Below are 14,046 nucleotides of genomic sequence, written 5' to 3' on the forward strand. Positions count from 1 at the left end.
CCCACCCACCCACCCACTCACCCACTCACTCACCCACCCACCCACTCACCCACCGACCCACCCACTCACTCCCTCACCCACCCACCCACCCACCCACTCACCCACCCACTCACCCACCCACTCACCCACTCACCCACCCACCCACTCACCCACCCACTCACCCACCCACCCACTCACTCACCCACCCACCCACCCACTCAACCACCCACTCACCCACTCACTCACCCACCCACCCACCCACCCACCCACCCACCCACCCACTCACCCACTCACTCACCCACCGACCCACCCACTCACTCCCTCACCCACCCACCCACCCACCCAGCCACCCACTCACCCACCCACTCACCCACCCACTCACCCACTCACCCACCCACCCACTCACCCACCCACTCACCCACCCACCCACCCACCCACTCACTCACCCACCCACCCACCCACCCACTCACCCACTCACCCACTCACCCACTCACTCACCCACCCACTCACCCACCCACCCACCCACCCACCCACTCACTCACCCACTCACTCACCCACCCACCCACCCACTCACTCACCCACTCACCCACCCACCCACCCACTCACCCACCCACCCACCCACTCACCCACCCACTCACCCACTCACCCACCCACCCACCCACTCACCCACTCACCCACCCACTCACCCACTCACTCACCCACCCACTCACCCACCCACCCACTCACCCACCCACCCACTCACTCACCCACCCACCCACTCACGCACCCACCCACCGACCCACCCACTCACTCCCTCACCCACCCACCCACCCACTCACCAACTCACCCACCCACTCACCCACTCACCCACTCACCCACTCACCCACTCACCCACTCACCCACTCACTCACCCACCCACCCACCCACTCACCCACTCACCCACCCACCCACTCACCCACCCACCCACTCACCCACCCACCCACCCACCCACTCACCCACTCACCCACCCACCCACCCACCCACTCACCCACTCACCCACCCACCCACCCACCCACCGACTCACCCACCCACCCACCCACCCACTCACCCACTCACCCACCCACTCACCCACCCACCCACCCACCCACTCACCCACTCACCCACCCACTCACCCACCCACCCACCCACCCACCCACTCACCCACTCACCCACCCACCCACCCACCCACTCACCCACCCACTCACCCACCCACCCACCCACTCACCAACTCTCTCCGCGCTGCCCCTGTCCATGGAGGCCAGTGCAGCTGAACTGCGGCTCCGAGACTGCGAGAGCGACGCTGCTTACAGACACAAGAGACAAAGTTCCACCGCATAGCCTCAGCAGACTGTAGGGGCAAGTGCGGACCGTGACAAGGCAGAGGTCGCAAACGAGTTTTGATTCCTTCCCCGGCTACCCGTACCCGGCCGGGTATCGGGTACCCGATTGCGACCTCTGTGACAAGGTTAAGATGGGTTGACTGCTGTGCCAGGCTAGGTGCAGGAGGAGGAGGTCACGGGGCAGACCCAGCAGGTGCCATGGGTTGACTGCTGTGCCAGGCTAGGTGCAGGAGGTCACGGGACAGACCCTGCAGGTGCCATGGGTTGACTGACTCAGATGACTGGCAGATGCAACACCCACCCACCCACTCACCCACCCACCCTCTCACTCACCCACCCACCCTCTCACTCACCCACCCACCCACCCACTCACCCACCCACCCTCTCACTCACCCACCCACCCTCTCACTCACCCACCCACCCACCCACCCACTCACCCACCCACTCACTCACCCACCCACTCACTCACTCACTCACCCACCCACTCACTCACTCACTCACCCACCCACCCACTCACCCACCCACCCTCTCACTCACCCACCCACTCACTCACTCACTCACTCACCCACCCACTCACTCACTCACTCACTCACCCACCCACCCACCCACCCACCCACCCACTCACCCACCCACTCACCCACCCACCCACCCACTCACCCACCCACCCACCCACCCACCCACTCACCCACCCATCCACTCACCCACTCACCCACCCACTCACCCACTCACCCACTCACCCACCCACCCACTCACCCACCCACCCTCCCACTCACCCACCCACCCACCCACCCACTCACCCACCCACTCACCCACCCACCCTCCCACTCACCCACCCACCCTCTCACTCACCCACCCACCCACCCACCCACTCACCCACCCACCCACTCACCCACCCACCCACCCACCCACCCACCCACTCACCCACCCACCCACTCACCCACCCACCCACCCACCCACTCACTCACTCACCCACCCACCCACTCACCCACCCACCCACCCACTCACCCACCCACCCACCCACCCACCCACTCACCCACCCACCCACCCACTCACCCACTCACCCACCCACCCACTCACCCACCCACCCACCCACCCACTCACTCACCCACCCACTCACCCACCCATCCACTCACCCACCCACCCACCCACCCACTCACCCACTCACCCACCCACCCACCCACCCACCCACCCACCCACCCACCCACCCACCCACTCACTCACCGACCCACCCACCCACCCACTCACCCACCCACTCACCCACCCACCCACCCACCACTCACCCACCCACCCACCCACCCACTCACCCACTCACTCACCCACCCACTCACTCACCCACCCACCCACCCACTCACCCACCCACCCACTCACCCACCCACTCACCCACTCACTCACCCACTCACTCACCCACCCACCCACCCACCCACTCACCCTGGTTGGGCGAGCGGCCATCTTGGTCTTCAGGACCCGGAAACCAGGCTCGCTTCGTTGTCTGGAACACAGCTGTAGAACCCAGTACCACGGTGAACCCCAATACCACGCCATGGTGAACCCCAATACCACGTCATGGTGAACGTGGCGGTGGTGAGCGTGGCGGTGGTGGTGGTGGTGAACGTGGCGGTGGTGGTGGTGAGCGTGGTGGTGAGCGTGGTGGTGGTGAGCGTCTCACCGATGAGGCTGGCGGTGATGTTGACGTAGAGCCGCTCCTTGGCCGTCACCTTGACGATCTGCCGGGACGGGTGCATCTGATTGGCCGGCTCCGTGAACCAATGAACTCGCGCCGGCCAGCGCTCCACAAAGGGCTCCCAGCCTGGTACGGGGCAAAGGTCACCCCAGTGTCGCTCACTCGCTCGCTCGCCCACTCGCCCGCCCGCTCGCCCCGCCCCGCTCGCCCCGCCCGCTCGCCCGCCCACTCGCCCGCCCACTCGCCCGCCCACTCGCCCGCCCGCCCACTCGCCCGCTCGCTCGCCCGCTCGCTCGCCCGCTCGCCCTCTCGCCCACATCGCCAGCTCGCTCGCTCGCCCCGCCCGCCCGCCCGCTCGCTCACTCACTCGCCCCCTCGCCCGCTCGCCCATTCGCCCACTCACCCACTCGCTCGCTCACTCGCTCACTCGCCCGCTCACCCACTCACTCACTCGCCCGCTCATCCACTCACTCGCTCACTCACTCACTCACCCGCTCACTCACTCACTCACCCGCTCACTCGCTCACTCACCCGCTCACTCGCTCACTCACCCACCCACTCACCCACCCACTCACTCACCCACCCACACACCCATTCACTCACTCACCCACTCACTCACTCGCTCACCCACTCGCTCACTCACCCGCTCACACGCTCACTCGCTCAGTCACCCACTCGCTAGCCCACCCGCTCACCCACTCGCCCACTCACCCACTCGCTCACTCGCTCGCTCACTCACTCACTCACTCACCCACTCACTCACTCACTCGCTCACTCACCCACCCACTCACTCACCCACCCACCCACTCACCCACCCACCCACTCACTCTCCCACTCACCCACTCACTCACTCGCACTCACTCTCCCACTCACTCACCCACCCACTCACCCACTCACTCACTAACCCACTCACTCACCCACTCACTCACCCACTCACCCACCCACTCACCCACCCACTCACCCACTCACCAGACAGCTGTCTGTTGTAGTAGTCGGCCATCAGAGTGAACTGGGCACTGCCCTCCAGCTGGGCAGAGAAGCTCTGCTCAAAGTGGAACCCTGCGAGGCAAAGGCGCAAGTTACCCAGGTAGCTTGCACCGCGCTGTGGGGCAAGTGCCGCTGAGGATGAACGGCGCTCACAGTCGGGCCCCAGCCAGCGTACGTCGTGGGGGGTGGTGATGGTGGTGGGTGGTGGTAGTAGTGGTGGGTGGGTGGTGGTGGTGGTAGTGGTGGTGGGTGGTGGTGGTGGGTGGGTGGTAGTGGGTGGGTGGTGGTAGTGGGGTGGTGGTGGTGGTGGTAGTGGTGGGTGGTGGTGATGGTAGTGGGTGGATGGGTGGTGATGGTAGTAGATGGGTGGGTGGTGGTGATGGTAGTGGGAGGATGGGTGGTGATGGTAGTAGATGGGTGGGCGGTGGTGATGGTAGTGGGTGGATGGGTGGTGATGGTAGTAGATGGGTGGGTGGTGGTGATGGTAGTGGGAGGATGGATGGTGATGGTAGTAGATGGGTGGGCGGTGGTGATGGTAGTGGGTGGATGGGTGGTGATTGTAGTAGATGGGTGGGTGGTGGTGATGGTAGTGGGTGGATGGGTGGTGATGGTAGTGGGTGGATGGGTGGTGATGGTAGTAGATGGGTGGGTGGTGGTGATGGTAGTGGGTGGATGGGTGGTGATGGTAGTAGATGGGTGGGTGGTGGTGATGGTAGTGGGTGGATGGGTGGTGATGGTAGTAGATGGGTGGGTGGTGGTGATGGTAGTGGGTGGATGGGTGGTGATTGTAGTAGATGGGTGGGTGGTGGTGATGGTAGTGGGTGGATGGGTGGTGATGGTAGTAGATGGGTGGGTGGTGGTGATGGTAGTAGATGGGTGGGTGGTGGTGATGGTAGTGGGTGGATGGGTGGTGATGGTATTAGATGGGTGGGTGGTGGTGAGGGTAGTGGGTGGATGGGTGGTGATGGTATTAGATGGGTGGGTGGTGGTGAGGGTAGTGGGTGGATGGGTGGTGATGGTATTAGATGGGTGGGTGGTGGTGAGGGTAGTGGGTGGATGGGTGGTGATGGTATTAGATGGGTGGGTGGTGGTGATGGTAGTAGATGGGTGGGTGGTGGTGAGGGTAGTGGGTGGATGGGTGGTGATGGTATTAGATGGGTGGGTGGTGGTGAGGGTAGTGGGTGGATGGGTGGTGATGGTATTAGATGGGTGGGTGGTGGTGAGGGTAGTGGGTGGATGGGTGGTGATGGTATTAGATGGGTGGGTGGTGGTGATGGTAGTAGATGGGTGGGTGGTGGTGAGGGTAGTGGGTGGATGGGTGGTGATGGTATTAGATGGGTGGGTGGTGGTGAGGGTAGTGGGTGGATGGGTGGTGATGGTATTAGATGGGTGGGTGGTGGTGATGGTAGTAGATGGGTGGGTGGTGGTGATGGTAATGGGTGGATGGGTGGTGATGGTAGTAGATGGGTGGGTGGTGGTGATGGTAGTAGATGTGTGGGTGGTGATGGTAGTAGATGGGTGGGTGGTGATGGTAGTAGATGTGTGGGTGGTGATGGTAGTAGATGTGTGGGTGGTGATGATGGTAGATGGGTGGATGGGTGGTGATGGTAGTAGATGGGTGGGTGGTGATGGTAGTAGATGTGTGGGTGGTGGTGATGGTAGTGGGTGGGTGGTGATGGTAGTAGATGGGTGGGTGGTGGTGATGGTAGTGGGTGGATGGGTGATGTCAATCACCCCGCCCCCCCCCCCCCCCCCACCAGTGAGGGTGAGTTCGAGCAGCGGGACGTCGCAGTCGAGGTCGTCGATGATGCAGACGCAGACGCTGCCGGAGCGAACGTGCGCCACCCACCCTGCCGCCACCCCCCACCCTGACCCTGACCCTGACCCTGACCCCCCCCAGCCTGACCCTGACGTCACGGGCAGAGCGGGAAGCACCGCCCCTCCTGCACAACGCACAGCACGCGGAGGACACAGCTACAGACAAAGCTCCCTCGGGTAGCCTCTAGCAGGGCTGTCGGGGCAAGTGTTGTGTTAGCGAGCAGCGATGAAGGGCAAAATGGCACGCGAGGGGGTGGGTGGTCAACACACAAACACTGACACACAGTCACACACAGACACACAGACACACAGTCACACACAGACACACACACACACAGTCACACACACACACACACACAGTCACACACAGACACACACACACACACTGATACACACTGACACACACAGACACACAGACACACACAGACACACACACAGACACACACACAGACACACACACAGACACACACACAGACACACACACAGACACACTGATACACACTGACACACACTGACACACACAGACACACACACAGACACACACACAGACACACACACAGACACACACACAGACACACACACAGACACATACAGACACACACACAGACACATACAGACACACACACAGACACACACAGAGACACACAGACACACACACACACAGACACACACAGAAACACACAGACACACAGACACACACGCAGACACACAGACACACACGCAGACACACAGACACACACGCAGACACACACACACACAGACACACACAGAGACACACAGACACACACACACAGACACACACAGAGACACACAGACACACACGCAGACACACAGACACACACACAGACACACAGACACAGATGTGGGTGTGTGACGCTGTGTGAGCGTCGCTACCTCCTGCACCTGCTCCACTGCTGGCTGAGTCGGCCTGGGCTCGGAGCGAGGCGACGATGCCGGCAAAGAGCCTCAGGTCGTTGTAGGAGAGACGCACGCTGAGACTGGACAGCACCACCTGTAGACAGACACACAGACACACACACACACAGACACAGACATACACAGACACACACACAGTCACACACACAGACACACAGACACACACACACACACAGACACACACACACACAGACACACACACACACAGACACAGACATACACAGACACACACACAGTCACACACACAGACACACAGACACACACACACAGAGACACACACAGACACACACACAGACACAGACACACACACACACACAGACACAGTCACACACACAGACACACACACAGACACACACACACACACACAGACACACACACACACACACACAGACACACACACACACAGACACACACACACACAGACACACACACACACAGACACACACACACACAGACACACACACATACACACACAGACACACAGACACACACACACACACACACAGACACACACACACACACAGACACAGACACACACACACACAGACACACACACAGACACACACACAGACACACACACACACAGACACACACACACACAGACACACACACACATACAAAGACAAATATCCCCCGTATAGCCTTAACAGACTGTAGGGGCAAGTGCTGTTAGCGAGCACCTATGAAGGCCAGAACGGTACACGAGGGGGTGGGTGGCCAGAACCACGCCCGACCGCCTTTGTCTCCCCAGTGGCGATGTTTACACACCGCACCGGGTACTCATTTCAGGCTGAGTCGACCTAGGGGAGGCCCAGGACCGGTTCAGATAATCGTCACTGGTGTTGGCCGTGAGCGGGAATCGAACCCGGGTCGCCAGGTTCATAGCGCAGCGCGCTAACCGCTACACCACCGCTCCCCACCTCACACACACATACACACACAGACACACACACACACAGACACACACACACAGACACACACACACACAGACACACACACACACACACAGACACACACAGTCACACACACCGCTCCCCACCTCACACACACATACACACACAGACACACATACACACACAGACACACATACACACACAGACACACACACACACAGACACACACACACACACACAGACACACACACACACACACACAGACACACACACAGTCACACACACACACAGTCACACACAGACACACACACAGACAGAGACACAGACACACACAGACACACACACAGACACACACAGACACACACACACACAGACACAGACACACACACAGACACAGACACACACACAGACACACAGTCACACACACAGTCACACACACACAGTCACACACACAGTCACACACACACAGTCACACACACAGACACACAGACACACACACACATACACACACACAGACACACACCACCATCACCACCACCATCACCACCACCATCATCACCACCATCACGACCACCACCATCCATCACCACCATCACCACCATCACCACCATCAACACCACCACCACTACTATACTACCACTCCCCACCACCACCATCACCACCACCACCAACATCACCAACATTACCACCACCGTCACCACCACCGTCACCTCCATCACCATCACCAACATCAACACCATCACCACCACCATCACCACCGTCACCACCGTCACCTCCAGCACGGGTTGCGAGTAGTCGTCCGAGTGTGGGCATGCGTCGGCAAGACCCCCACTGCCACCACCGCCACCACCGCCACCACCACCACCGCCACCACCACCCCGACAGCGGCTGACGTCCACCTGCAGCTCCACGGGGTCCACGATGGAGAGGGGAGATCCCTCCTGGGGGGAGTCCAACTCACACGAGAACACCTGGGGGGTGGGTGAGTGGGGGAGTGAGTGGGTGGGTGGGTGAGTGGGTGGGTAGGTGGGTGAGTGGGTGAGTGGGGGGGTGAGTGGGTGAGTGAATGGGTGAGTGGGTAGGTGGGTGAGTGGGTGGGTGAGTGGGGGAGTGAGTGGGTGAGTGAGTGGGTGAGTGGGTAGGTGGGTGAGTGGGTGAGTGGGTGGGTAGGTGGATGGGTGAGTGGGTGGGTGAGTGGGGGGGTGAGTGGGGGGGTGGGTGAGTGGGTCGGTGGGTGAGTGGGTGAGTGGGTGGGTGGGTGAGTGGGTGGGTGGGTAGGTGGATGGGTGAGTGGGTGGGTGAGTGGGGGGGTGAGTGGGTGGGTGGGTGGTTAGGTGAGTGGGTGGGTGGGTGGGTGAGTTAGTGGGTGAGTGGGTGAGTGAGTGGGTGAGTGGGTGGGTGAGTGGGTGGGTTGGTGAGTGGGTGGGTGAGTGGGTGGGTGAATGAGTGGGGGGGTGAGTGAGTGAGTGGGGGGGTGAGTGAGTGGGTGAGTGAGTGGGTGGGTGAGTGAGTGGGTGAGTGAGTGGGTGAGTGGGTGAGTGAGTGAGTGGGTGAGTTAATGAGTGAGTGGGTGAGTGAGTGAGTGGGTGGGTGGGTGAATGAGTGGGTGAGTGATTGACTGAGTGGGTGACTGAGTGACTGAGTGGGTGACTGAGTGACTGAGCGACTGAGTGACTGAGTGAGTGAGTCACCTCCAGCCCACTGAGGATGGCTGAGAAGGGCCGCTCCAGCAGGTGAGGTTTGTACGCGATCACCGCCGTGCCTCTCACCACCACTGCGGCAGACTTGTCGCACTGCGGGTTCTCCAGGAACACGAACTCTGTGCCTGGGTCACGCACACAGCTGCAGGTCAAGCCACGGCGAGATGTTGACTACCTCGCCTGGTACGCAGGAGGTCGTGGGTCCCATCCTGACCCTGACACCACAGCGGCTAGGAGCTGTTGACTACCTCGCCTGGTACGCAGGAGGCCGTGGGTCCCATCCTGACCCTCCCTCCCACCCCACCCCCCTCTCCCCTCCCTCCCATAAATCCCTCCCTCCCCTCCCTCCCTCTCTCTCCTCCCTCCCTCCCTCCCCCCTCACCCCCCTCCCTCCCTCCCCTCCCTCCCTCTCTCTCCTCCCTCCCTCCCTCCCTCCCCCCCTCACCCCCCTCTCTCCTCACTCCCACCCCTCACTCCCTCACCTCCCTCCCTCCCACAAATCCCTCTCCTCACCTCCCTCCCACCCTCCCCCCCCACCCCTCCCACCCCTCCCTTCCTCCTTCCCCTCCCCCCCCCCACCTGTGACGTTGATGGTGAGCTGCATGGCCGTGGGGTCGCCCCCGGGGTCACGGTCCGCCCGGCGCGTCATCACGCCGGCCTTCACCGGCCTGACCTCCGACCCCGGACGCTCGCCCACCCGCCACGACCTCTGACCCCCAGCGGCCGCCCCCCGTGGCGACGACGCGGCCGTAGAGGTCGCCGCCGAGGTCGTCGTCGTCGCCGTCGCCGCGGTTACGGTCGACCCCTGACCCGGAAGTGGATCGGCCGACAGGAAGTGGTGTACGGCTCTCAGCCAGCAGAGTGAGGGGACGATCCGCAGTGAGTTGAGGACCACGGTGAGGGAGGGGGAGGGGGAGGGGGGGGAGGAGGGGGATGGGGGGGAGGGGGAGGAGGGGGAGGACCTGCGGAGTCACCATCGTCATCGTCACCATCATCAACATCATCGTCGTCACCATCGTCACCATCACCATCGTCATCATCATCACCATCATCACCATCGTCATCATCATCGTCGTCACCACCACCATCACCATCGTCGTCATCATCATCACCATCATCATCATCGTCATCATCGTCACCATCGTCATCATCACCATCGTCACCACCACCATCGTCATCATCGTCACCATCGTCACCACTACCATCACCATCGTCATCATCATCATCATCGTCGCCACCATCACCATCATCGACATCATCGTCGTCACCATCACCACCATCATCACCATCGTCACCATCATCAACATCATCGTCGTCACCCTCGTCACCATCATCATCATCGCCATCACCACCATCATCACCATCGTCACCATCATCAACATCATCGTCGTCACCATCGTCACCATCATCATCATCGCCATCACCACCATCATCACCATCGTCATCATCATCACCACCACCATCATCATCGTCACCATCGCCACCACCACCACCATCATCATCATCATCACCACCGTCACCACCACCACCGTCACCACAATTCTCACACAGGGAGTTAGTCAGCTTCCACTGGGGGTGCCCCTAGGCAAGCATCACCCACTGATGGTTGACTGACTGAGTGACTGACTGAGTGAGTGAACGAACGAGTGGGTGAGTGACTGAGTGACTGAGCGAGTGAGTGAGTGAGTGACTGAGCGAGTGAGCGAGTGACTGAGTGAGTGAGCGACTGAATGAGCGACTGAGTGACTGAGTGAGTGAGTGACTGAGTGAGCGACTGAGCGAGTGGGTGAGTGACTGAGTGACTGAGCGAGTGAGCGAGTGAGTGAGTGACTGAGCGAGTGAGTGAGCGACTGACTGAGCGACTGAGCGAGTGACTGACTGACTGAGTGACTGACTGAGTGAGTGAACGAACGAGTGGGTGAGTGACTGAGTGACTGAGCGAGTGAGTGAGTGAGTGAGTGAGTGACTGAGCGAGTGAGCGAGTGACTGAGTGAGTGAGCGACTGAATGAGCGACTGAGTGACTGAGTGAGTGAGTGACTGAGTGAGCGACTGAGCGAGTGGGTGAGTGACTGAGTGACTGAGCGAGTGAGCGAGTGAGTGAGTGACTGAGCGAGTGAGTGAGCGACTGACTGAGCGACTGAGCGAGTGACTGACTGACTGAGTGACTGACTGAGTGAGTGAACGAACGAGTGGGTGAGTGACTGAGTGACTGAGCGAGTGAGTGAGTGAGTGAGTGACTGAGCGAGTGAGCGAGTGACTGAGTGAGTGAGCGACTGAATGAGCGACTGAGTGACTGAGTGAGTGAGTGACTGAGTGAGCGACTGAGCGAGTGGGTGAGTGACTGAGTGACTGAGCGAGTGAGCGAGTGAGTGAGTGACTGAGCGAGTGAGTGAGTGACTGAGCGAGTGAGTGAGCGACTGACTGAGCGACTGAGCGAGTGACTGACTGAGTGACTGACTGACTGAGCGACTGACTGACTGAGCGACTGACTGAGCGACTGAGCGAGTGACTGACTGAGTGACTGACTGACTGAGCGACTGACTGACTGAGCGACTGACTGACTGAGCGACTGACTGAGCGACTGAGCGAGTGACTGACTGAGTGACTGACTGACTGAGCGACTGACTGACTGAGCGACTGACTGACTGAGCGAATGACTGACTGAGCGACTGACTGACTGAGCGACTGACTGAGCGACTGAGCGAGTGACTGACTGAGTGACTGACTGACTGAGCGACTGACTGACTGAGCGACTGACTGACTGAGCGACTGACTGAGCGACTGAGCGAGTGACTGACTGAGCGACTGACTGACTGAGCGACTGACTGACTGAGCGACTGACTGACTGAGCGACTGACTGAGCGACTGAGCGAGTGACTGACTGAGTGACTGACTGACTGAGCGACTGACTGACTGAGCGACTGACTGACTGAGCGAATGACTGAGCGAGTGACCCACCTGTAGTGAATTTCCATCTGTAACTCTGTGCCACCACCACCACCGCCACCACCACCGCCACCACCACCGCCACCGCCACCACCACCACCACCACCACCGCCACCGCCACCACCGCCACCACCACCACCACCACCACCGGCCTGCAGCACCGTGCTGAAGGCGGGGTGAGGGTGCCCGGCGCTGGAGGCGTCGTCTGACGAAGGGGCTGGTCGCGTGTCGTGAGCGGAGACGGAGCGGGACACCAGGTGGAGGGTTCGCGATCCGTCAGACAAACTCTCAAACTCCAGCCGGGAGCGAGTCAGCTCCACGCTGAGGGGGAGGGGAGAGGGTGGGTGGGTGAGTGAGTGGGTGAGTAGGTGGGTGAGTGAGTGGGTGAGTGGGTGGGTGAGTGGGTGGGTGGGTGGGTGGGTGAGTGGGTGGGTGAGTGGGTGGGTGGGTGGGTGAGTGGGTGGGTGAGTGGGTGGGTGGGTGAGTGGGTGGGTGAGTGGGTGGGTGGGTGGGTGAGTGAGTGAGCGGGTGAGTGGGTGGGTGAGTGAGTGAGTGGGTGAGTGGGTGGGTGAGTGGGTGGGTGGGTGAGTGAGTGAGTGGGTGAGTGAGTGGGTAGGTGAGTGAGTGAGTGGGTGAGTGAGTGGGTGGGTGAGTGGGTGGGTGAGTGGGTGGGTGAGTGAGTGGGTGAGTGAGTGAGTGGGTGGGTGAGTGAGTGGGTGGGTGGGTGAGTGGGTGGGTGAGTGAGTGAGTGAGTGGGTGAGTGAGTGGGTGGGTGAGTGAGTGGGTGGGTGAGTGGGTGGGTGAGTGAGTGAGTGGGTGAGTGAGTGGGTGGGTGAGTGAGTGGGTGAGTGAGTGGGTGAGTGAGTGGGTGAGTGAGTGGGTGAGTGGGTGGGTGAGTGGGTGGGTGAATGAGTGGGTAAGTAAGTGAGTGAGTGAGTGGGTGAGTGAGTGAGTGAGTGGGTGAGTGAGTGGGTGGGTGAGTGAGTGGGTGAGTGAGTGGGTGAGTGGGTGAGTGGGTGAGTGGGTGGGTTAGTGGGTGGGTGAGTGGGTGGGTGAGTGAGTGAGTGGGTGACTCACCGTGCTAAGGACTGGAGCTTCTCCCCGCTAGCGTCCACCAGCTCCAGAGTGACGTCCACCATGTGGAGGGAGAACGCCAGGCAGCTGAACACCTCCCCACTCAGCACCGTCTACGCGGGAGCAGCAACATCGTCAACATCGTCATCAACGTCAACATCGTCATCATCATTAACATCAACATCAACATCATCAACGTCATCAACATCGTCATCAACATCGTCATCAACATCATCATCATCGTCATCATCGTCATCAACATCGTCAACATCGTCATCATCGTCTTCATCATCAACATCGTCATCAACATCATCATCGTCATCAACATCGTCATCAACATCAACATCATTATCAACAGGGTCTGTCCCGTGACCTCCTCCTCATGCACCTAGCCTGGCACAGCAGTCAACCCATGGCACCTGCAGGGTCTGTCACGTGACCTCCTCCTCATGCACCTAGCCTGGCACAGCAGCACAACCCATGGCACCTGCAGGGTCTGTCACGTGACCTCCTCCTCATGCACCTAGCCTGGCACAGCAGTCAACCCATGGCACCTGCAGGGTCTGTCCCGTGACCTCCTCCTCATGCACCTAGCCTGGCACAGCAGCACAACCCGTGGCACCTGCAGGGTCTGTCACGTGACCTCCTCCTCATGCACCTAGCCTGGCACAGCAGTCAACCCGTGGCACCTGCA

The 14,046-nt window shown here is 60.5% G+C and overlaps 1 protein-coding gene across 1 annotated transcript in view; it reads right to left on the reverse strand.

Moving 5' to 3' along the window:
* The window catches only part of LOC144955696 (intermembrane lipid transfer protein VPS13D-like), a 48,850-nt gene that overhangs the window by 6,139 nt on the left and 28,665 nt on the right, over nt 1-14,046 (reverse strand). Inside the window, exons 11-21 of the mRNA XM_078885845.1 lie at nt 13,356-13,465; nt 12,291-12,599; nt 9,911-10,293; nt 9,323-9,456; nt 8,405-8,602; nt 6,706-6,814; nt 5,742-5,927; nt 3,967-4,056; nt 2,983-3,123; nt 2,745-2,816; nt 1,202-1,276 (exon numbers count right to left, since the gene is read on the reverse strand). Of these exons, the coding sequence (XP_078741971.1) occupies nt 1,202-1,276; nt 2,745-2,816; nt 2,983-3,123; nt 3,967-4,056; nt 5,742-5,927; nt 6,706-6,814; nt 8,405-8,602; nt 9,323-9,456; nt 9,911-10,293; nt 12,291-12,599; nt 13,356-13,465 (1,807 nt within the window). The remainder of the gene's footprint in view (nt 1-1,201; nt 1,277-2,744; nt 2,817-2,982; nt 3,124-3,966; nt 4,057-5,741; nt 5,928-6,705; nt 6,815-8,404; nt 8,603-9,322; nt 9,457-9,910; nt 10,294-12,290; nt 12,600-13,355; nt 13,466-14,046) is intronic.

This window comes from Lampetra fluviatilis, unplaced genomic scaffold (assembly GCF_964198595.1).
Source record: "Lampetra fluviatilis unplaced genomic scaffold, kcLamFluv1.1 SCAFFOLD_638, whole genome shotgun sequence".
Classification (NCBI taxonomy): Eukaryota; Metazoa; Chordata; class Hyperoartia; order Petromyzontiformes; family Petromyzontidae; genus Lampetra; species Lampetra fluviatilis.